The sequence below is a fragment of the Mobula hypostoma genome, chromosome 14, assembly GCF_963921235.1.
Source record: "Mobula hypostoma chromosome 14, sMobHyp1.1, whole genome shotgun sequence".
Lineage (NCBI taxonomy): Eukaryota > Metazoa > Chordata > Chondrichthyes > Myliobatiformes > Myliobatidae > Mobula > Mobula hypostoma.
Window position 1 is genome coordinate 1,870,050 of NC_086110.1, and position 23,480 is coordinate 1,893,529.

The window sequence follows — 23,480 nt, forward strand, 5'->3', positions numbered from 1 at the left end:
TCAGAAACCGGAGCAGTGATGTGGGGGTCAGACTCCAGCATGTGCAGAATTGCTGGTGGAGGTAGGTGGTCAGAAACCGGAGCAGTGATGTGGGGGTCAGACTCCAGCATGTGCAGAATTGCTGGTGGAGGTAGGTGGTCAGAAACCGGATCAGTGATGTGGGGGTCAGACTCCAGCATCTGCAGAATTGCTGGTGGAGGGAGCAGGTCAGAAACCGGAGCAGTGATGTGGGGGTCAGACTCCAGCATGTGCAGAATTGCTGGTGGAGGTAGGTGGTCAGAAACCGGAGCAGTGATGTGGGGGTCAGAGTCCAGCATGTGCAGAATTGCTGGTGGAGGTAGGTGGTCAGAAACCGGAGCAGTGATGTGGGGGTCAGACTCCAGCATCTGCAGAATTGCTGGTGGAGGGAGCAGGTCAGAAACCGGAGCAGTGATGTGGGGGTCAGACTCCAGCATGTGCAGAATTGCTGGTGGAGGTAGGTGGTCAGAAACCGGAGCAGTGATGTGGGGGTCAGACTCCAGCATGTGCAGAATTGCTGGTGGAGGGAGCAGGTCAGAAACCGGAGCAGTGATGTGGGGGTCAGACTCCAGCATGTGCAGAATTGCTGGTGGAGGTAGGTGGTCAGAAACCGGAGCAGTGATGTGGGGGTCAGAGTCCAGCATGTGCAGAATTGCTGGTGGAGGTAGGTGGTCAGAAACCGGAGCAGTGATGTGGGGGTCAGACTCCAGCATCTGCAGAATTGCTGGTGGAGGGAGCAGGTCAGAAACCGGAGCAGTGATGTGGGGGTCAGACTCCAGCATGTGCAGAATTGCTGGTGGAGGTAGGTGGTCAGAAACCGGAGCAGTGATGTGGGGGTCAGAGTCCAGCATGTGCAGAATTGCTGGTGGAGGGAGCAGGTCAGAGAAACCCAGCGGGCGGAGTGCTCGAACCTCCCGGGGTGCGCAATGTCGGCAAGGAGTCGGCGCAGACAGAACGGCCTCCTACGTCACCGAGACCTCCAGGGGAGGGGAGTAATATCGCGGGGCTGGCCGGGAAAGAGGTCAGGAGCATATGGCGGGACTGTCAGTCGCAGCGTGACGCGGGGCCTGCCGGGAAAGAGGAGGTCGGCCGCCATGCCATACGCGAACCAGCCGACGGTCCGGATCACGGAGCTGACGGACGAGAATGTTAAATTCGTCGTGGAGAACACGGAGCTGTCGTGAGTGCCGGGGTCTGCTATCATGTGCTGGGGAAGGGGTGCCACAGGAAAGTTTGTAGCAGCGTAGCCAGTGGGTACAGACACACTGCATGAATGTTCACGCTTTATTCCCTTCAGGGGAAGAGAAGCGAGATTGTGCAAAAGAAAGCAAGGCACTCATGCGAAACAGGTCCATGGCATGGTAATCACAGGGCACTGTGCTGAGACAGTGATCGGCATTGTGCAGCAAATCCTTGAAATGAAGTAGCTCTTATCATACCCGACTGCAGACATGAGAGAGTGACGGAGCCTGGATGATGGACATGGGCCTCTCGCAGCAGCTCCTACAGACGGTGGGGAGAATTTCTGTTTCCATTACTACAGGCCAGAAACATCTCCAACCCATCAAGTCCGTGCCTAACTGTGTTACTCTGCATAGACCCACCATGTACTTACCCAAACTTCCCTTGAATGTTGCAGTCGAAACTAGATCCATTCGAATTGCGGTACCCGACCTTGATGCGACCAGTTAGAATACTTTCAACGGTACATTTGACAAAATGACCCTAACGCAAAAATTGCAGGGGCCCTGGCAGCAGTATTTAAAACAGCCGTAAGGCACGGGTGAGGTGCCAGACCATTGGAGGAGGACTCGTGATGTTCTGTCATTCAAGAAAGGCTCGAAGAATAAGCTGGGAAATTATAGGCCAATGACTGTGTTTAGTTTTGGTCACCTCACTACAGGAAGGATGTGGAAACTAGAAAGAGTACAGAGGAGATTTACAAGGATATTGCCTGGATTGGGAAGCATGCCTTATGAGAATAGGTTGAGTGAATTTGGCCTTTTCTCCTTGGAGCAACGGAGGAATTGAATTGAATGATCTTTATTGTCATTATACATAGGTACAATGAAACTCTAGCATCACACATCAAAGTTGCTGGTGAACGCAGCAGGCCAGGCAGCATCTCTAGGAAGAGGTACAGTCAACGTTTCAGGCCGAGACCCTTCGTCAGGACTAACTGAAGGAAGAGCTAGTAAGAGATTTGAAAGTGGGAGGGGGAGATCCAAAATGATAGGAGAAGACAGCAGGGGGAGGGATGGAGCCAAGAGCTGGACAGGTGATTGGCAAAGGGGATATGAGAGGATCATGGGACAGGAGGCCCAGGGAGAAAGACAAGGGGGGTGGGAAACCCAGAGGATGGGCAAGGGGTATAGTCAGAGGGAGAAAAACGAGAGAGAGAAAGAATGTGTGTATATAAATAAATAACAGATGGGGTACGAGGGGGAGGTGGGGCATTAGCAGAAGTTTGAGAAGTCAATGTTCATGCCATCATGTTGGAGGCTACCCAGACGGAATATGAGGTGTTGTTCCTGCAACCAGAGTGTGGCTTCATCTTTACAGTAGAGGAGGCAGTGGATAGACATATCAGAATGGGAATGGGACGTGGAATTAAAAAGTGTGGCCACTGGGAGATCCTGCTTTCTCTGGCGGACAGAGCGTAGGTGTTCAGCAAAATGATCTCCCAGTCTGCGTTGGGTCTCGCCAATATATAGAAGGCCACATCAGCAGCACCAGACCCAGAATATCACCCCAGCCAACTCACAGATGAAGTGTTGCCTCACCTGGAAGGACTGTTTGGGGCCCTGAATGGTGGTAAGGGAGGAAGTGTAAGGGCATGTGTAGCACTTGTTCCGCTTACAAGGATAAGTGCCAGGAGGGAAATCAGTGGGGTGGGATGGGGGGGGGACAAATGGACAAGGGAGTTGAGTAGGGAGCGATCCCTGCGGAACGCAGAGTTGGGGGGAGGGAAAGATGTGCTTAGTGGTGGAATCCCGTTGGAGGTGGTGGAAGTTACAGAGAATAATATGTTGGACCCGGAGGTTGCTGGGGTGGTAGGTGAGGACCAGGGGAACCCTATTCCTAGTGGGGTGGCAGGAGGATGGAGTGAGAGCAGATGTACGTGAAATGGGGGAGATGCGTTTGAGAGCAGAGTTGATGGTGGAGGAAGGGAAGCCCCTTTCTTTAAAAAAAAAGGAGGACATCTGCTTCGTCCCGGAATGAAAAGCCTCATCCTGAGAGCAGATGTGGCGGAGACGGAGGAATTGCGAGAAGGGGATGGCGTTTTTGCAAGAGACAGGGTGAGAAGAGGAATAGTCCAGATAGCTGTGAGAGTCAGTAGGCTTATAGTAGACATCAGTAGATAAGCTGTTTCCAGAGATAGACAGAAAGATCTAGAAAGGGGAGGGAGGTGTCAGAAATGGACCAGGTAAACTTGAGGGCAGGGTGAAAGTTGGAGGCAAAGTTAATAAAGTCAACAAGTTCTGCATGCGTGCAGGAAGCAGCGCTAATGCAGTCATCGATGTAGCGAAGGAAAAGTGGGGGACGGATACCAGAATAGGCATGGCACATAGATTGTTTCACAAACCCAACAAAAAGGCAGGCATAGCTAGGACCCATACGGGTGCCCATAGCTACACCTTTAGTTTGGAGAAAGTGGGAGGAGCCAAAGGAGAAATTATTAAGAGTAAGGACTAATTCCGCTGGAAGGAGCAGAGTGGTGGTAGAGGGGAACTGGTTAGGTCTGGAATCCAAAAAGAAGCGGAGAGCTTTGAGGACAAAAAGGCAGGCATATCTGTCCCCCACTTTTCCTTCTATATTGACGAGACTCGACGCAGACTGGGAGACCGCTTTGCTGAACATCTACGCTCTGTCCGCCAGAGAAAGCAGGATCTCCCAGTAGCCACACATTTTAATTCCACATCCCATTCCCATTCTGATATGTCTATCCACGGCCTCCTCTACTGTAAAGATGAAGCCACACTCAGGTTGGAGGAACAACACCTTATATTCCGTCTGGGTAGCCTCCAACCTGATGACATGAACATCGACTTCTCTAACTTCCACTAATGCCCCACCTCCCCCTCGTACCCCATCTGTTATTTATTTATATACACACATTCTTTCTCTCACTCTCCTTTTTCTCCCTCTGTCCCTCTGAATATTCCCCTTGCCCATCCTCTGGGTTCCCCCTGCCTTGTCTTTCTTCCCGGACGTCCTGTCCCATGATCCTCTCATATCCCCTTTTGCCAATCACCTGTCCAGCTCTTGGCTCCATCCCTCCCCCTCCTGTCTTCTCCTATCATTTTGGATCTCCCCCTCCCCCTCCAACTTTCAAATCTCTTACTAACTCTTCCTTCAGTTAGTCCTGACAAAGGGTCTCGGCCCGAAACGTCGACTGTACCTCTTCCTAGAGATGCTGCCTGGCCTGCTGCGTTCACCAGCAACTTTGATGGGTGTTGCCTGAATTTCCAGCATCTGCAGAATTCCTCTTGTTTACAATGAAACTCTGTTTGGCTTCCTTTCAGGTAGTTAAATAAAGCGATAGATAAAAACAAGACAGTGATAGAAAAACAATATTAAATAGACAAGTAGCAGAAAATAAGTTGTAGCAGCACCAGAATATCACAGTAATGCACAAAGTATTTGAGTCCTGGTATGTCCCTGTGTGTGTTCACAGTTTCAGTCATTGTTCTGTGGAGTGGTGTGATGGAGGCCGCAGCTCTGGGATAGAAGCTGTTCCTCAGTCTATTTGTTCTGGCTTTTAGTGTCCTGAACCTTTTGCTGGAAGGCAGCGGGTCAGACAGGGAGTGGCCGGGTTGTGTGGTGCTGATTGCTTTCCTCCTGAGTCTGCTGGAGTAGATGGTGTCCAGTCCTGGGAGCTCCATCCTGACAGTCCGCTGGGCCGCCTTCAACACGCGATGCAGGTCTTGTCGCTCAGCGGCTGTGCAGCTGAGATATCACACTGTGGCACTGACGGTCAGGATGGTTTCAGTTGTGCTTCTGTAGAAGTTAAGCAACAGCTTTTGTGGGAGTTTGGCCTGTTCCAGGATGAGAGATGACTTGATAGAGGTGTATAAGATGATGAGAGGCGTTAATCATGTGGATAGTCAGAGGTTTTTTTCCCAGGGCTGAAATGGCTAACACGAGAGGACATAGTTTTAGGATGCATGGAAGCAGGTACAGAGGGGATGTGGGTGGTAATTTTTTCAGAGAGCGGTGGGTACATGGAATGTTCTGCTAGCGACGGTGGTGGAGGCAGATACAATAGGGTCTTTTAAGAGGCTCTTAGATAGTACCCGGAGCTTAGAAAAATAGAGTGCTATGCGTTACAGTAAATCTGTAGGTTACATGGTCAGCCCAACATTGTAGACCAATGGGCCTGTAATGTGCTGTCGATTTCTATGTTCTATGTTAAATTCTAAGAGACAGAATATCTAAATATAGTGGATTCTGGTTAATTGGGACAATTTGGACCAGTAGAATTTAAGTGGCTGCCCCAATTAGTCGAAGTTTCCTGGACATAGTTAAAAATGCTTTAAAAAATACAAACTAAGTAATAAATTATGTATTTAAATGAAACCTAAATAAATTAGGACTTTGCCCATAGTACTACAGTACCCTAAAACTGTGTGTTAGTCCCTAATGATTATTGGCGGAGGAATTCATCCAGTGTACAAAATAAATAAAGTCGGTACAGGCACCTAGTGCAGACATCTCACTCTGCAAAAAGTCATTTCAGGGAGGTAGCACCCCCACCCCCCGCAATCCCATATCTCCCCCCCCCGCCCCTGTCGACCCCCAAAAGTGTATGTAATGCTTTGTTTAGTGATTTTTGTCTAATCTGTAAACCAAGTTGGGTATACGCAGCAAATGTGACATTAAAATATGTACTTATATTATCATGTTTATTCTATTACAACTTTAAGCAAGTCTACAGGGAATTTGGCCTCATCACGTAGGACATCAATAGAGTAGCTCCTTAGCAGCCAGCCAGCTAGTTTAAATAACGTTAGCTATGCTGTAATGACACCTGTTAAACTCACCTCAACATGTCTTTTACATTTTAACCCACCATGGGCAATAGAAAAATCACTGTTGCAAACAGTGCAGCGAGCAACACTGTCATTATTTTTGAGGTCGACTGTAAAGCCCGCCCACAGAGAAAACTGATAGGTCCACTTAGCAGGGGTCCCCAACATTTTTTGCACCGCAGACCGGTTTAATATTGACAATATTCTTGCGGACCGGCCAACCGGAGTGGGGGGGCGGGGGGTGTTAATCACGACTGGAATATAGATGATAAGTCAATAGCATCACAATATTTTAAGTAAAGTTTGGATATTATACACACAGCTCATAACTTCCCCATATGAACATATAAAATCATTATAACACACCAATATCGCTGAATCAGTGGGAGCCCTGGGCTTGTTTTCCTGCAACAACACAGTCCTATCGAGGGGTGATGGGAGACAGCGATACTCAAAGGGGGTTCCTTATGTCCAGTCTATTCCGCAATTTAGTTTTCATTGCTTTCATTGCTGAAAACTCCTCTTCTTAGCAATATGATGTTGGAAATGAAAGCAACGTTTTCAGTGCTTCCGTGGCTATCTCAGGATATTCAGCCTTGACTTTGATCCAGAATGCCGGCAGAGATGTTATGTCAAACATACTTTTCAGCCCGCCGTCATTTACAAGCTCGAGGAGTTGATCTCCTTCCCGCGCTGACATGGATGACGCGTGCGTAATGACCTCACGTGTGTTCAAGTTCAACAGTGCGTGACAGGGAATGAGGAAACGTGCAGCTGACACATATCGTTTCATATCGCCAAATCATATTGTTTCCTCACAGCCCGGTGGTTGGGGACCACTCTTAGCACGAAGGGAGACCAATCAGGATGCTCGCTCTCCCTCTCTCTCTCTCCCTCTCAAAAAATCTATTTCCGGGATATTGTACATAATTTCCGGTGGTCAGGGAGTCACTATCAATATGCGGGAGACTCCCGGATCTTCCGGGAGAGGTGGGATGTCTGCTAGTGCAGATAATGGCCTGTTTTCATACAATACCATGGACGGTTGCATCCTCCAATCTTCATTTGAATTTTAACATTCAAGATGTTTGTTGATACCTTCAAATTCTTTGTAGTTCCTAACTTGCTGAAGTAGTGAAGTCATCGCATTTTCACTCTTGGCTGTTTCTGGCATCTCCAAGCCTGAATATTTGAAACTGCAATGAGGTGAACAGTTCTGAATTGTCACCTTATTTCTCACCGACTATCAGTGACAAAAATCACTGCTTTTTGAACACAAACACACACAACTGATGTTTTTTAAAAAGAGGGCCTGATTAGGGATAGTCAACATGGGTTTGTGCCTAACCAATAATAGAGTTTTTCAAGGAGGTTACCAGGAAAACTTATGAAGAAAAGGCAATGGGTGTTGTCTATATAGACTTTAGCAAGACCTTCGACGAAGGTTGGTCAAGAAGTTCAGTTGCTTAGCATTCAGGATTAGGTAGTAAATTGGATTAGACATTGGTTTTGTGAGAGAAGCCGAAGAGTGGCTGCTTGAATGACTGGAGGCCTGTGAGTAGTAGTGTATCAGAGGGATTGGTGCCAGTCTGTTGATGTTTATCATCTATAATCAATGATACTGTATAGCACATTTGCAGTTGACATCCATATTGGGGATGTAGTGGACAGTGAGGAAGACTATCAGAGCTTGCAGCAGAAGCCGAACCAATTGGAAAAATGGGCTGAAAAATGACAGATTGAATTTAGTGCAGACAAGTGCAAAGTCTTGCATGTTAATAGCACCAATCAGAGTAGGACTTGCACTGAGGAGTGTGGAAGAACAAAGTGATCTAGAAATACAGGTCCATAATTCATTGGAAGTGGCAGCATAGGTAGATAGGGTCATAGAGAAAGCTTTCAGCAAATTGGCCTTCATAAGTCAAAGTACTGAGTTCAGGAGTTGAGATGCTATGTTGAAGTTGTATAAGACTTTGGTGAGGCCTAATTGGGGTATTGTGTGCAGTTTTGGTCACCTACCTACAGGAAAGTTGTAAATAAGTCTGAAAGAGTACAGAGAAAATTTACAAGGATGTTGTCGGGATAGGAAGACCTGGGTTATAAGGAAAAATTAAATAGGTTAGGTCTTTATTCCTTGGAATGCAGAAGACTGAGAGGAGATTTGATAGAGGTAGACAAAGTTGTGAGGGGTATGGATAGGGTAAATAAAAGCAGGCTTTTTCCTCTGAGGTTGGGTGGGACTACAAACAGAAGTCATAGGTTAAGTGTGAAAAGTGTAAGGTTTAAGGGGAACGTGTGAGGAAACTAATTCACTCAGATGGTCGTGAGAGTGTAGAAAGAGCTGCTAGCGCAAGTGGTGCATGTGAGCCTGATTTCAACATTTAAGAGAAGTTTGGATAGGTACATGGATTCTGATCTTGGTACAGGTTTGTGGAAGTAGCAGTTTAAATGGACTAACTTGGCAAAAGGGCCTCTTTCTATGCTGCACTTCTCTATGACTGTTGATCTGCACGATGATGTGGTTAACTAAATCAGCATGTTTGCAGATGACACCAATATTTGGCATCATAATGAACAGCAGGGAAGGGTATCAAAGCTAACAACTGGATCTGTGTCAGCTGGAAAATGGACTGAAAAGGGGCAGATGGAATTTAATGCAGACAAGTGTGAATTGTTGCACTTTGGGAGGACAAACCAGCTGAGGACTTGCACACTGAACAGTAGGGCACTGACGAGTGCAGTAGAACAGAGGGATCTGAGTACAGATCCGTAATTCCTTGAAAGTGGTGTTACAGGGAGATAGCATCATAAAGAAAGCTCTTGACACATTGACTTTCATAAATGAGTACAGGAGCTGGGATATTACGTGAACGTTGTTTAAGATGTTGTTGAGGCCAAATTCAGCATATCGTGTACCGTTCTGATGCTGCTGGGACTTGATGACCTGAGTTACAGAAAAAGGTTGGATAAGTTAGGACTTTATTCCTTAGAGTGTAGAAGAATGAGGGGAGATTTCATTAAAGTACAGTCGGCCCTCCGTATCTATGGGGGATTGGTTCCGGGTCCCGCCGCGGATACCAAAATTCGCGGGTGCTCAAGTCCCTAAGAGAGCTCGTAAGAGTGTTGTGAAAATAGCGTTCAACGTTTGTTTTGCTGAGAGCTGTTATAGAGGCAGCGCGCACCCCGAGCAGCGAGAGTGCTTCATGTCTCTTTATTTGTGCATCTGTTAGCAAGATATGTCCTAAGGTATCAGAAAAGCCCAAGAGAGCTCGTAAGGGTGTTACGAAAAGCGAAAATAGCGTTCAGCGTTTCTTTTGCAGAGAGCCGTTATAGAGGCAGCGCGCACCCCGAGCAGCGAGAGTGCTTTATCTCGATTTATTTTGTGCATCCGTTAGCAAGATATGTCCTAAGGTATCAGAAAAACCCAAGAGAGCTCGTAAGGGTGTTACGAAAAGCGAAAATAGCGTTCAGCGTTTCTTTTGCAGAGAGCCGTTATAGAGGCAGCGCGCACCCCGAGCAGCGAGAGTGCTTTATCTCGATTTATTTTGTGCATCCGTTAGCAAGATATGTCCTAAGGTATCAGAAAAGCCTGAGAGAGCTCGTAAGGGTGTTACGCTTAGCGTAAAACTAGACGTAATTAAGCGTTTTGATCGTGGCGAACGAAATAAAGACATTGTGCGTGCGTTGAACTTGCCTGTGTCCACCATTCGTACTACTTACATGCAGAGAGAAAGAATTTTGAAAGCAGCCACTGTTACTATTGGTTCTGCTGGTAGCATAGCATTCCTGCTTTTACTATATGTTAGTGTTATTTTAGGTTTTATGTGTTATTTGGTATGATTTGGTAGGTTATTTTTTTGGGTTCGGCTTACGAAGGGTTTCATAGGAATGCTCTACTTTCGGATAGCGGGGGATACTTGTACAGTATTTTCGATCCGTGGTTGGTTGAATCCGTGGATACGGAGGGCCGACTGTATAAAAAACGTTGATATCTGTGAATAGAGTTGATGCAAACCAGGCTTTCACCACGGACGTGGGGTGAGACTAGAATTAGAGGTCATAGGTTAAGGGTGAATGGTAAAATATTTAAGGGGTTGAACAACATTCAGAGGGTGGAATGAGCTGCCAGTGGAAGTTGTATATGCAGGTTGAATTGTAACACTGAATAGAAGTCTGGATAGGTACACGGTTGGGAATGATATTGAGTACTATGATTCAGGTGTGGGTCAATGTGACTGAGCAGAACAACAGTTCATTATGGACAAGATGGGCCGAAGGGCCTGTTTCTGTGCTGTAGTACTCTTATGACCCCGGTGCCTTGAAAACGTATTAAACCCCCATAGCTACTTCCATACTTACTGCCTCATTCTCTAAATTTAAAATTAATTGAAGTAAGAAAATGGTGCATCATGTCAAATCAAAAGGAAAATTCCAAAACCTGTCAACAATTTGTTAAAAATTAAAAACCAAAATTAAGAGGCTGAATAAGTATTCATCTCCTTTGTAATTGCTACACTAACTTTCCTCAGGTGCAATACTGTATATTACCTTACCGACTCACCCGATTTGTAGATATAGAAAATTGGAGGATCACCAGGTTGAGTCGGTTGTGAAGCAGGTGAGTGCAATGTTGGCATTCATTTCTAGAGGTATAGAATATAAGAGCAGAGACTCATTCCACCGAGATGCAACACTGAGTGTCATAGGAAATCATTCCTGCCTGTGGCCATCAAACTTTACAACTCCTCACTTGGAGGGTCAGACACGCTGAGCCAATAGGCTGGTCCTGGACTTATTTCCATCTGACATAATTTACATATTATTTAATTATTTATGGTTTTATATTACTATATTTATACTCTATCCTTGGTTGGTGCAACTGTAACGAAACCCAATTTCCCTCAGGATCAATAAAGTATGCCTGTCTATCTATCTATCTATCTATGTGAGGTTGATGCTCTATAAGGCACTTGTGAGGCCATACCTGGAGTATTGTGAACAACAGGAATTCTGCAGATGCTGGAAATTCAAACAACACACATCAAAGTTGCTGGTGAACGCAGCAGGCCAGGCAGCATCTGCAGGAAGAGGTGCAGTCGACGTTTCAGGCCGAGACCCTTCGTCAGGACTAACTGAAGGAAGAGTGAGTAAGGGATTTGAAAGTGGGAGGGGGAGGGGGAGATCCAAAATGATAGGAGAAGACAGGAGGGGGAGGGATGGAGCCAAGAGCTGGACAGGTGATAGGCAAAAGGGGATACGAGAGGATCATGGGACAGGAGGTCCGGGAAGAAAGGCAAGGGGGGGGGGTGAACCAGAGGATGGGCAAAAGGTATATTCAGAGGGACAGAGGGAGAAAAAGGAGAGTGAGAGAAAGAATGTGTGCATAAAAATGAGTAACAGATGGGGTACGAGGGGGAGGTGGGGCCTAAGCGGAAGTTAGAGAAGTCGCTGTTCATGCCATCAGGTTGGAGGCTACCCAGACGGAATATAAGGTGTTGTTCCTCCAACCTGAGTGTGGCTTCATCTTTACAGTAGAGGAGGCCGTGGATAGACATGTCAGAATGGGAATGGGATGTGGAATTAAAATGTTTGGCCACTGGGAGATCCTGCTTTCTCTGGCGGACAGAGTGTAGATGTTCAGCAAAGCAGTCTCCCAGTCTGCGTCAGGTCTCACCAATATATAGAAGGCCACATCGGGAGCACCGGACGCAGTATATCACCCCAGCCAACTCACAGGTGAAGTGTCGCCTCACCTGGAAGGACTGTTTGGGGCCCTGAATGGTGGTAAGGGAGGAAGTGTAAGGGCATGTGTAGCACTTGTTCCGCTTACACGGATAAGTGCAAGGAGGGAGATCAGTGGGGAGGGATGGGGGGCACGAATGGACAGGGGAGTTGCGTAGGGAGCGATCCCTGCGGAATGCGGGGGGGGGGGCGGAGGGAAAGATGTGCTTAGTGGTGGGATCCCGTTGGAGGTGGCGGAAGTTACGGAGAATAATATGTTGCACCCCGGAGGCTGGTGGGGTGGTAGGTGAGGACCAGGGGAACCCTATTCCTAGTGGGGTGGCGGGAGGATGGAGTGAGAGCAGATGTACGTGAAATGGGGGAGATGCGTTTAAGAGCAGAGTTGATAGTGGAGGAAGGGAAGCCCCTTTCTTTAAAAAAGGAAGACATCTCCCTCGTCCTAGAGTGAAAAGCCTCATCCTGAGAGCAGATGCGGCGGAGACGGAGGAATTGCGAGAAGGGGATGGCGTTTTTGCAAGAGACAGGGTGAGAAGAGGAATAGTCCAGATAGCTGTGAGAGTCAGTAGGCTTATAGTAGACATCAGTGGATAAGCTGTCTCCAGAGACAGAGACAGAAAGATCTAGAAAGGGAAGGGAGGTGTCGGAAATGGACCAGGTAAACTTGAGGGCAGGGTGAAAGTTGGAGGCAAAGTTAATAAAGTCAACGAGTTCTGCATGTGTGCAGGAAGCAGCGCCAATGCAGTCATCGATGTAGCGAAGAAAAAGTGGGGGACAGATACCAGAATAGGCACGGAACATAGATTGTTCTACAAAGCGAACAAAAAGGCAGGCATAGCTAGGACCCATACGGGTGCCCATAGCTACACCTTTAGTTTGGAGGAAGTGGGAGGAGCCAAAGGAGAAATTGGAGTATTGTGTGCAGCTTTGGACTCCTTGTTTTAGAAAGGATATACTGACACAGGAGAAGATTCAGAGAAGATCCACAAGAATGATTCTAGGAGTGAAAGGGTTACCATATGGGAATGCTTGGCAGCTCTTGGGCTGTATTCCCTGGAGGTCAGGAGAATGAGGGGGGCGGAGATATCATAGAAACATTTCGAATATTAAAAGGCTTGAACAGATTAGATATGGCAAAGTTATTTCCCATGGTATGGGATTATAGGACAAGAGGGTATGACTTCAGGATTGAAGGACGTCCATTTAGAATTGAGATGCGGAGAAATTACTTTAGTCAGAGGGTGGTAAATCTGTGGAATTCGTTGCTGCGAGTGGCTGTGAAGGCCAAGTCATTGGGTGTATTTAAGGTAGAGATAGATAGGTTCTTGATTAGCCAGGGCATGAAAGGGTATGGGGAGAAGGCAGGGGAGTGGGGATGACTGGAAGAGTTGGATCAGGCCATGATTGAATGGCAGAGCAGACAATGATAGGCCGAATGGCCTACTTCTGCTCCTATATCTTATGGTCTAATAAATACTCCCTCTCTCTGTAAGGTCCAACAGTATGGTAGATTTTCAACAGACCAAACCAAAATGAAGACGAAAGAGCATTCAAAGCAGTCAGGGAAATGAACAGGGAAGCACAAATCTGGGGAAGGCTACCAGAATATCTCAATGGCTCAGTGCAGTCCATCTTGAAAAAGTGGAAAAAATATGAAACTACCTCCATTCTGCCTAGGCTGCCCCTCTAAACTTAGTCGCTGGAGACGAACAGTGTTTGTAAGAGAGGCTACCGTGAGCCAACAATCACTCTGGGTGAGCTGCAGAAGTCAGTGGAGATGAAGTTCATGGCTCCACAATCTCAAAGACCTTTCACAGAAAGGGTGTTCATGGAAGAGAGGCAAGGAAAACACCCTAGGTAAAAATAGGAGCATATCCTTGCCTGTAATGACTTTGCAAAGCATCACTTAGAAGGTGCTGTAAAGATATGGATGAGGGACTTGTGGTTGGACGAGACTCAAATAGAACGTTTTGGACTCAGCATTAGGCAACACGTGGGCACCAGTCAGGTAACACTATCCCCGGTTGTCAAGTGTGGTGAAGTAGCATCATGCGGTGGGGAAGGTTTTCAGCTGCAGAGTGGAAATTTGGGGTCAGGATTGATGGGAAGATGAATGCTGCTAAATTCAGAGAGTTCCTGAATTAAAACAGTAGTAGTGAGGTCGGAGATGGTATTAAACAGGAAATTAGAAATGTGTGCAATAAAGGAACAGCAGTTATAATGGGTGACTTCAATCTACATGTAGACTGGGTGAACCAAATTGGTAAAGGTGCTGAGGAAGAGGATTTCTTGGAATGTATGCGGGATGGTTTTTTGAACCAACATGTCGAGGAACCAACTGGAGAGCAGGCTATTCTGGACTGGGTTTTGAGCAATGAGGAAGGGTTAATTAGCGATCTTGTCGTGAGAGGCCCCTTGGGTAAGAGTGACCATAATATGGTGGAATTCTTCATTAAGATGGAGAGTGACATAGTTAATTCAGAAACAAAGGTTCTGAACTTAAAGAGGGGTAACTTTGAAGGTATGAGACGTGAATTAGCTAAGATAGACTGGCAAATGACACTTAAAGGATTGACGGTGGATATGCAATGGCAAGCATTTAAAGGTTGCATGGATGAACTACAACAATTGTTCATCCCAGTTTGGCAAAAGAATAAATCAAGGAAGGTAGTGCACCCGTGACTGACAAGAGAAATTAGGGATAGTATCAATTCCAAAGAAGAAGCATACAAATTAGCCAGAGAAAGTGGCTCACCTGAGGACTGGGAGAAATTCAGAGTTCAGCAGAGGAGGACAAAGGGCTTAATTAGGAAGGGGAAAAAAGATTATGAGAGAAAACTGGCAGGGAACATAAAAACGGACTGTAAAAGCTTTTATAGATATGTAAAAAGGAAAAGACTGGTAAAGACAAGTGTAGGTCCCCTGCAGACAGAAACAGGTGAATTGATTATGGGGAGCAAGGACATGGCAGACCAATTGAATAGTTACTTTGGTTCTGTCTTCACTAAGGAGGACATAAATAATCTTCCAGAAATAGTAAGGGACAGAAGGTCCAGTGGGATGGAGGAACTGAGCGAAATACATGTTAGTAGGGAAGTGGTGTTAGGTAAATTGAAGGGATTGAAGGCAGATAAATCCCCAGGGCCAGATGGTCTGCATCCTAGAGTGCTTAAAGAAGTAGCCCAAGAAATAGTGGATGCATTAGTGATAATTTTTCAAAACTCGTTAGATTCTGGACTAGTTCCTGAGGATTGGAGGGTGGCTAATGTAACCCCACTTTTTAAAAAAGGAGAGAGAGAGAAACCGGGGAATTATAGACCGGTTAGCCTAACGTCGGTGGTGGGGAAACTGCTGGAGTCAGTTATCAAGGATGTGATAACAGCACATTTGGAAAGCGGTGAAATGATCGGACAACGTCAGCATGGATTTGTGAAAGGAAAATCATGTCTGACGGATCTCATAGAATTTTTTGAGGATGTAACTAGTAGAGTGGATAGGGGAGAACCAGTGGATGTGGTATATTTAGATTTTCAAAAGGCTTTTGACAAGGTCCCACACAGGAGATTAGTGTGCAAACTTAAAGCACACGGTATTGGGGGTAAGGTATTGGTGTGGGTGGAGAATTGGTTAGCAGACAGGAAGCAAAGAGTGGGAATAAACGGGACCTTTTCAGAATGGCAGGCGGTGACTAGTGGGGTACCGCAAGGCTCAGTGCTGGGACCCCAGTTGTTTACAATATATATTAATGACTTGGATGAGGGAATTAAATGCAGCATCTCCAAGTTTGCGGATGACACGAAGCTGGGTGGCAGTGTTAGCAGTGAGGAGGATGCTAAGAGGATGCAGGGTGACTTGGATAGGTTGGGTGAGTGGGCAAATTCATGGCAGATGCAATTTAATGTGGATAAATGTGAAGTTATCCACTTTGGTGGCAAAAATAGGAAAACAGATTATTATCTGAATGGTGGCCGATTAGGAAAAGGGGAGGTGCAACGAGACCTGGGTGTCATTATACACCAGTCATTGAAAGTGGGCATGCAGGTACAGCAGGCGGTGAAAAAGGCGAATGGTATGCTGGCATTTATAGCGAGAGGATTCGAGTACAGGAGCAGGGAGGTACTACTGCAGTTGTACAAGGCCTTGGTGAGACCACACCTGGAGTATTGTGTGCAGTTTTGGTCCCCTAATCTGAGGAAAGACATCTTTGCCATAGAGGGAGTACAAAGAAGGTTCACCAGATTGATTCCTGGGATGGCGGGACTTTCATATGAAGAAAGACTGGATGAACTGGGCTTGTACTCGTTGGAATTTAGAAGATTGAGGGGGGATCTGATTGAAACGTATAAGATCCTAAAGGGATCGAACAGGCTAGATGCAGGAAGATTGTTCCCGATGTTGGGGAAGTACAGAACGAGGGGCCACAGTTTGAGGATAGAGGGGAAGCCTTTTAGGACCGAGATTAGGAAAAACTTCTTCACACAGAGAGTGGTGAATCTGTGGAATTCTCTGCCACAGGAAACTGTTGAGGCCAGTTCATGGGCTATATTTAAGAGGGAGTTAGATATAGCCCTTGTGGCTACAGGGGTCAGGGGGTATGGAGGGAAGGCTGGGGCGGGGTTCTGAGTTGGATAATCAGCCATGATCATAATAAATGGCGGTGCAGGCTCGAAGGGCTGACTGGCCTACTCCACCTATTTTCTATGTTTCTATGTTTCTAAAACCTGCTAGTCTCTGCCAGAAAGCTTAAACTGGGGAGGAAGTTTGTCTTTTGGGCTTGGGGACTAAATACTTTTGCAAGGCACTGCATGTGCAGAAGTTTATTGTATTATTTGTTAAGTTGGTGTATACTTGTCATATGTACCAAGGTACAGTGAAAGACGTCTTGCATACCGCCCACACGATCCTTGGTCAATTACACTGGAACTGTGCATTCAGGTAATATGAGGACCAAACAACAATGCAGAATCGAGTGTTACAGGTACAGAGAGAGAGTGTAACACAGTTAGGCAGCCAAACCTATTACTGGAAGTTTGAGAAGTCGATGGTCATGCCATCAGGTTGGAGGCTACCCACAGGGGATACAAGGTGTTGCTCCTCCAACATGAGTGTAGCCTCATTGCGGTAGTAGAGTAGGCCATGGACTGATATGTCAGAATGGGAATGGGACGTAGAATTAAAATGGGTATTTTAATTCTACAACATCGATTCCTCGAACTTCTGGCAATGCCACCCCCTTCATTCACCATTCCCCATTTCCGTTTCCCTCTCTCATTTTATCTCCTTACCTGCCCATCATCTCCCTCTGGTGCTGCTCCCACTTCCCTTTCTTCCAAGCCCCTCTCTCTTCTATCAGATTCTCCCTTCTCAAGCCCTTTATCTCTTCCACCTATCAATTCCTCAGCTCTTTACTTAACCCCTCTACCTCTCCTGGTTTCACCTATCACCTACTAACTTATTTCTTCCTTCCTTCCCCCCACCTGCTTACTCTAACTTCTGTTTTCAGTCCTGATGAAGGGTCTTGGCCCAAAACATTGACTGCTCTTTTCCGTATATGCTGCCTGCCCTGCTGAGTTCCTCCAATATTTTGAGTGTGTTGGTTGTATAATTAATGTTATCCTCCTGAATGCTGCTTATATGCAAGTAACATCTGTGTATGACAACGAACTTGACTTTGAATTTGTTAATTGCAGTGGAGCTGTACTTTGCCACACATTCATTCAGGTGTGTATGTTGAGTAGTGGAAGGTGTAAGTATGCAAGTGTGTTGATGGTCAATGAAAGCAGATGTTACCAATCCTCAAACACGAGGAAATCTGCAGACGCTGGAAATTCAAGCAACACACATAAAAAATGCTGGTGAACGCAGCAGGCCAGGCAGCATTTCTAGGAAGAGGTACAGTCGACGTTTCGGGCCGAGACCCTTCGTCAGGACTAACTGAAAGAAGAGCTAGTAAGAGATTTAAGAGGGGGAGGGGGAGATCCGAAATGATAGGAGAAGACAGGACGGGGAGGGATGGAGCCAAGAGCTGGACAGGTGATTGGCAAAAGGGATATGAGAGGATCATGGAACAGGAGGCCTAGGGAGAAAGAAAGGGGGAGGGGGGAAGCCCGGAGGATGGGCAAGGGGTATAGTGAGAGGGACAGAGGAAGGAAAAAAGGGAAAAGAAAAAAATATGTAATAATAAATAAGTAAGGGATGGGGTACTCTACGATCAAGATGAAGCCACACTCAGGTTGGAGAAACAACACCTTATATTCCGTCTGGGTAGCCTCCAACCTGATGGCATGAACACTGACTTCTCTAACTTCCGCTAATGCCCCACTTCCCCCTCGTACCCCATCTGTTATTTATTTATTATTTATACTTTTTTTCTTTTCCCTTTTTTTTTCTCTCTTGTTTCTCCCTCTGTTCCTCGCACTATAACTCCTTGTCCATCCTGTGGCCGCCCCCTCCCCTTTTCTCCCTGGGCCTCCTGTGAGAGTAGGAATGCAATGAGGTGGAGGATAAATGCGTGGCTGAGGGATTGGAGCAGGAGGCAGGGATTCAAGTTTTTGGATCATTGGGACCTCTTTTGGCGCAGGCGTGACCTGTACAAAAAGGACGGGTTACACTTGAATCCAAGGGGGACCAATATCCTGGCAGGGAGATTAGCGGGGGCTACTGAGGTGACTTTAAACTAGAATGGTTGGGGGGTGGGAATCAAATTAAAGAGGCTAGGCGAGAGGAGGTTAGTTCACAACAGGGGGATGGGAACCAGTGCAGAGAGACAGAGGGGTGTAGAGTGAGGGTAGAAGCAAAAAGTAGTAAGGAGAAAAGTAGAAGTGGCAGGCCGACAAATCCAGGGCAAGCATCAAAAAGGGCCACTTTTCAACATAATTGTATAAGGGCTAAGAGAGTTGTAAAAGAGCGCCTGAAGGCTTTGTGTGTCAATGCCAGGAGCATTCGTAACAAGGTGAATGAATTAAAAATGCAGATTGTTATTAATGAATATGATATAGTTGGGATCACAGAGACATGGCTCCAGGGTGACCAAGAATGGGAGCTCAACATTCAGGGATATTCAAAATTCAGGAGGGATAGACATGAAAGAAAAGGAGGTGGGGTGGCGTTGCTGGTTAAAGATGAGATTAACGCAATAGAAAGGAAGGACATAAACCGGGAAGATGTGGAATCGATATGGGTAGAGCTGTGTAACACTAAGGGGCAGAAAACACTGGTGGGAGTTGTGTACAGGCCACCTAACAGTAGTAGTGAGGTCGGGGATGGTATTAAACAGGAAATTAGAAATGTGTGCAATAAAGGAAGAGCAGTTCCCACACCCCGCACTTCCCGTTTCTACCTCCTACCCAAGATCCACAAACCTGCCTGTCCTGGCCGACCTATTGTCTCAGCTTGCTCCTGCCCCACCGAACTCGTTTCTGCATACCTCGACACTGTTTTATCACCCCTTGTTCAATCCCTTCCGACCTATGTTCGTGACACTTCTCACGCTCTTAAACTTTTCGATGATTTTAAGTTCCCTGGCCCCCACCGCTTTATTTTCACCATGGATGTCCAGTCCCTATATACTTCCATCCCCCATCAGGAAGGTCTCAAAGCTCTACGCTTCTTTTTGGATTCCAGACCTAATCAGTTCCCCTCTACCACCACTCTGCTCCATCTAGCAGAATTAGTCCTTACTCTTAATAATTTCTCCTTTTGCTCCTCCCATTTCCTCCAAACTAAAGGTGTAGCTATGGGCACCCGTATGGGTCCTAGCTATGCCTGCCTTTTTGTTGGGTTTGTGGAACAATCTATGTTCCGTGCCTATTCTGGTATCTGTCCCCCACTTTTCCTTCGCTATATCAACGACTGCATTGGCGCTGCTTCCTGCACACATGCAGAACTCGTTGACTTTATTAACTTTGCCTCCAACTTTCACCCTGCCCTCAAGTTTACCTGGTCCATTTCCGACACCTCCCTCCCTTTTCTAGATCTTTCTGTCTCTGTCTCTGGAGACAGCTTATCCACTGATGTCTACTATAAGCCTACTGACTCTCACAGCTATCTGGACTATTCCTCTTCTCACCCTGTCTCTTGCAAAAACGCCATCCCCTTCTCGCAATTCCTCCGTCTCCGCCGCATCTGCTCTCAGGATGAGGCTTTTCATTCTAGGACGAGGGAGATGTCTTCATTTTTTAAAGAAAGGGGCTTCCCTTCCTCCACTATCAACTCTGCTCTTAAACGCATCTCCCCCATTTCACGTACATCTGCTCTCACTCCATCCTCCCACCACCCCACTAGGAATAGGGTTCGCCTGGTCCTCACCTACCACCCCACCAGCCTCCGGGTCCAACATATTATTCTCCGTAACTTCCGCCACCTCCAATGGGATCCCACCACTAAGCATATCTTTCCCTCCCCCCCCCTCTGCATTCCGCAGGGATCGCTCCCTACACAACTCCCTTGTCCATTCGTCCCCCCCATCCCTCCCCACTGATCTCCATCCTGGCACTTATCCGTGTAAGCGGAACAAGTGCTACACATGCCCTTACACTTCCTCCCTTACCACCATTCAGGGCCCCAAACAGTCCTTCCAGGTGAGGCATCACTTCACCTGTGAGTCGACTGGGGTGATATACTGCGTCCGGTGCTCCCGATGTGGCCTTTTATATATTGGTGAGACCCGACGCAGACTGGGAGACCGCTTTGCTGAACATCTACGCTCTGTCCGCCAGAGAAAGCAGGATCTCCCAGTGGCCACACATTTTAATTCCACATCCTATTCCCATTCTGACATGTCTATCCACGGCCTCCTCTACTGTAAAGATGAAGCCACACTCAGGTTGGAGGAACAACACCTTATATTCCGTATGGGTAGCCTCCAACCTGATGGCATGAACATTGACTTCTCTAACTTCCGCTAGGCCCCACCTCCCCCTCGTACCCCATCTGTTACTCTTTTTTATGCACACATTCTTTCTCTACTCTCCTTTTTCTCCCTCTGTCCCTCTGAATATACCTCTTGCCCATCCTCTGGGTCACCCCCCCCCCGTCTTTCTTCCTGGACCTCCTGTCCCATGATCCTCTCGTATCCCCTTCTGCCTATCACCTGTCCAGCTCTCGGCTCCATCCCTCCCCCTCCTGTCTTCTCCTATCATTTTGCATCTCCCCCTCCCCCTCCAGCTTTCAAATCCCTTACTCACTCTTCCTTCAGTTAGTCCTGACGAAGGGTCTCGGCCTGAAACGTCGACTGCACCTCTTCCTAGAGATGCTGCCTGGCCTGCTGCGTTCACCAGCAACTTTTATGTGTGTTGCTTGAATTTCCAGCATCTGCAGAATTCCTGTTGTTAGCAGTTATAATGAGTGACTTCAATCTACATGTAGATTGGGTGAACCAAATTGGTAAAGGTGCTGAGGAAGAGGATTTCTTGGAATGTATGCGGGATTGTTTTTTGAACCAACATGTCGAGGAACCAACCAGAGAGCAGGCTATTCTAGACTGGGTTTTGAGCAATGAGGAAGGGTTAATTAGCAATCTTGTCGTGAGAGGCCCCTTGGGTAAGAGTGACCATAATATGGTGGAATTCTTCATTAAGATGGAGAGTGACATAGTTAATTCAGAAACAAAGGTTCTGAACTTAAAGAGGGGTAACTTTGAAGGTATGAGATGTGAATTAGCTAAGATAGACTGGCAAATGACACTTAAAGGGTTGATGGTGGATATGCAATGGCAAGCATTTAAAGATTGCATGGATGAACTACAACAATTGTTCATCCCAGTTTGGCAAAAGAATAAATCAAGGAAGCTAGTGCACCTGTGGCTAACAAGGGAAATTAGGGATAGTATCAATTCCAAAGAAGAAGCATACAAATTAGCCAGAAAAAGTGGCTCACCTGAGGACTGGGAGAAATTCGGAGTTCAGCAGAGGAGGACAAAGGGCTTAATTAGGACGGGGAAAAAAGATTATGAGAGAACATAAAAACTGACTGTAAAAGCTTTTATATATATGTGAAAAGAAAAAGACTGGTAAAGACAAATGTAGGTCCCCTACAGACAGAAACAGGTGAATTGATTATGGGGAGCAAGGACATGGCAGACCAATTGAATAATTACTTTGGTTCTGTCTTCACTAAGGAGAACATAAATAATCTTCCGGAAATAGTAGGGGACAGAGGGTCCAGTGAGATGGAGGAACTGAGGGAAATACATGTTAGTAGGGAAGTGGTGTTAGGTAAATTGAAGGGATTGAAGGCAGATAAATCCCCAGGGCCAGATGGTCTGCATCCTAGAGTGCTTAAAGAAGTAGCCCAAGAAATAGTGGATGCATTAGTGATAATTTTTCAAAACTCGTTAGATTCTGGACTAGTTCCTGAGGATTGGAGGGTGGCTAATGTAACCCCACTTTTTAAAAAAGGAGGGAGAGAGAAACCGGGGAATTATAGACCGGTTAGCCTAACGTCGGTGGTGGGGAAACTGCTGGAGTCAGTTATCAAGGATGTGATAACAGCACATTTGGAAAGCGGTGAAATGATCAGACAACGTCAGCATGGATTTGTGAATGGAAAATCATGTCTGACGGATCTCATAGAATTTTTTGAGGATGTAACTAGTAGAGTGGATAGGGGAGAACCAGTGGATGTGGTATATTTGGATTTTCAAAAGGCTTTTGACAAGGTCCCACAAAGGAGATTAGTGTGCAAACTTAAAGCACACGGTATTGGGGGTAAGGTATTGGTGTGGGTGGAGAATTGGTTAGCAGACAGGAAGCAAAGAGTGAGAATAAACGGGACCTTTTCAGAATGGCAGGCGGTGACTAGTGGGGTACCGCAAGGCTCAGTGCTGGGACCCCAGTTGTTTACAATATATATTAATGACTTGGATGAGGGAATTAAATGCAGCATCTCCAAGTTTGCGGATGACACGAAGCCGGGCGGCAGTGTTAGCTGTGAGGAGGATGCTAAGAGGATGCAGGGTGACTTGGATAGGTTGGATGAGTGGGCAAATTCATGGCAGATGCAATTTAATGTGGATAACTGTGAAGTTATCCACTTTGGTGGCAAAAATAGGAAAACAGATTATTATCTGAATGGTGGCCGATTAGGAAAAGGGGAGGTGCAACGAGACCTGGGTGTCATTATACACCAGTCATTGAAAGTGGGTGTGCAGGTACAGCAGGCAGTGAAAAAGGCCAATGGTATGCTGGCATTCATAGCAAGAGGATTCGAGTACAGGAGCAGGGAGGTACTACTGCAGTTGTACAAGGCCTTGGTGAGACCACACCTGTAGTATTGTGTGCAGTTTTGGTCCCCTAATCTGAGGAAAGACATCCTTGCCATAGAGGGAGTGCAAAGAAGGTTCACCAGATTGATTTCTGGGATGGCAGGACTTTCATATGATGAAAGACTGGATGAACTAGGCTTGTACTCGTTGGAATTTAGAAGATTGAAGGGGGATCTTATTGAAACGTATAAAATCCTAAAGGGATTGGACAGGCTTGATGCAGGAAGATTGTTCCCGATGTTGCGGAGGTCCAGAACGAGGGGTCACAGTTTTAGGATAAAGGCGAAGCCTTTTGGGACCGAGATTAGGAAAAACTTCTTCACACAGAGAGTGGTGAATCTGTGGAATTCTCTGCCACAGGAAACAGTTGAGGCCAGTTCATTGGCTATATTTAAGAGGGAGTTAGATATGGGCCTTGTGGCTAGGGG

At 46.5% G+C, this 23,480-nt stretch overlaps 1 protein-coding gene across 2 annotated transcripts in view; it reads left to right on the forward strand.

Annotated features, from left to right (window-relative positions):
- The first annotated feature begins 1,043 nt into the window (after positions 1-1,043).
- Positions 1,044-23,480, forward strand: part of polr2c (RNA polymerase II subunit C) — a 46,676-nt gene continuing 24,239 nt past the window's right edge. Inside the window, exon 1 of one of the 2 annotated variants that reach the window (XM_063066581.1) lies at positions 1,044-1,198. In XM_063066581.1, the coding sequence (XP_062922651.1) occupies positions 1,113-1,198 (86 nt within the window). In that variant the 5' untranslated portion in view covers positions 1,044-1,112. The remainder of the gene's footprint in view (positions 1,199-23,480) is intronic. The other variant, XM_063066582.1, reaches the window with a different exon arrangement.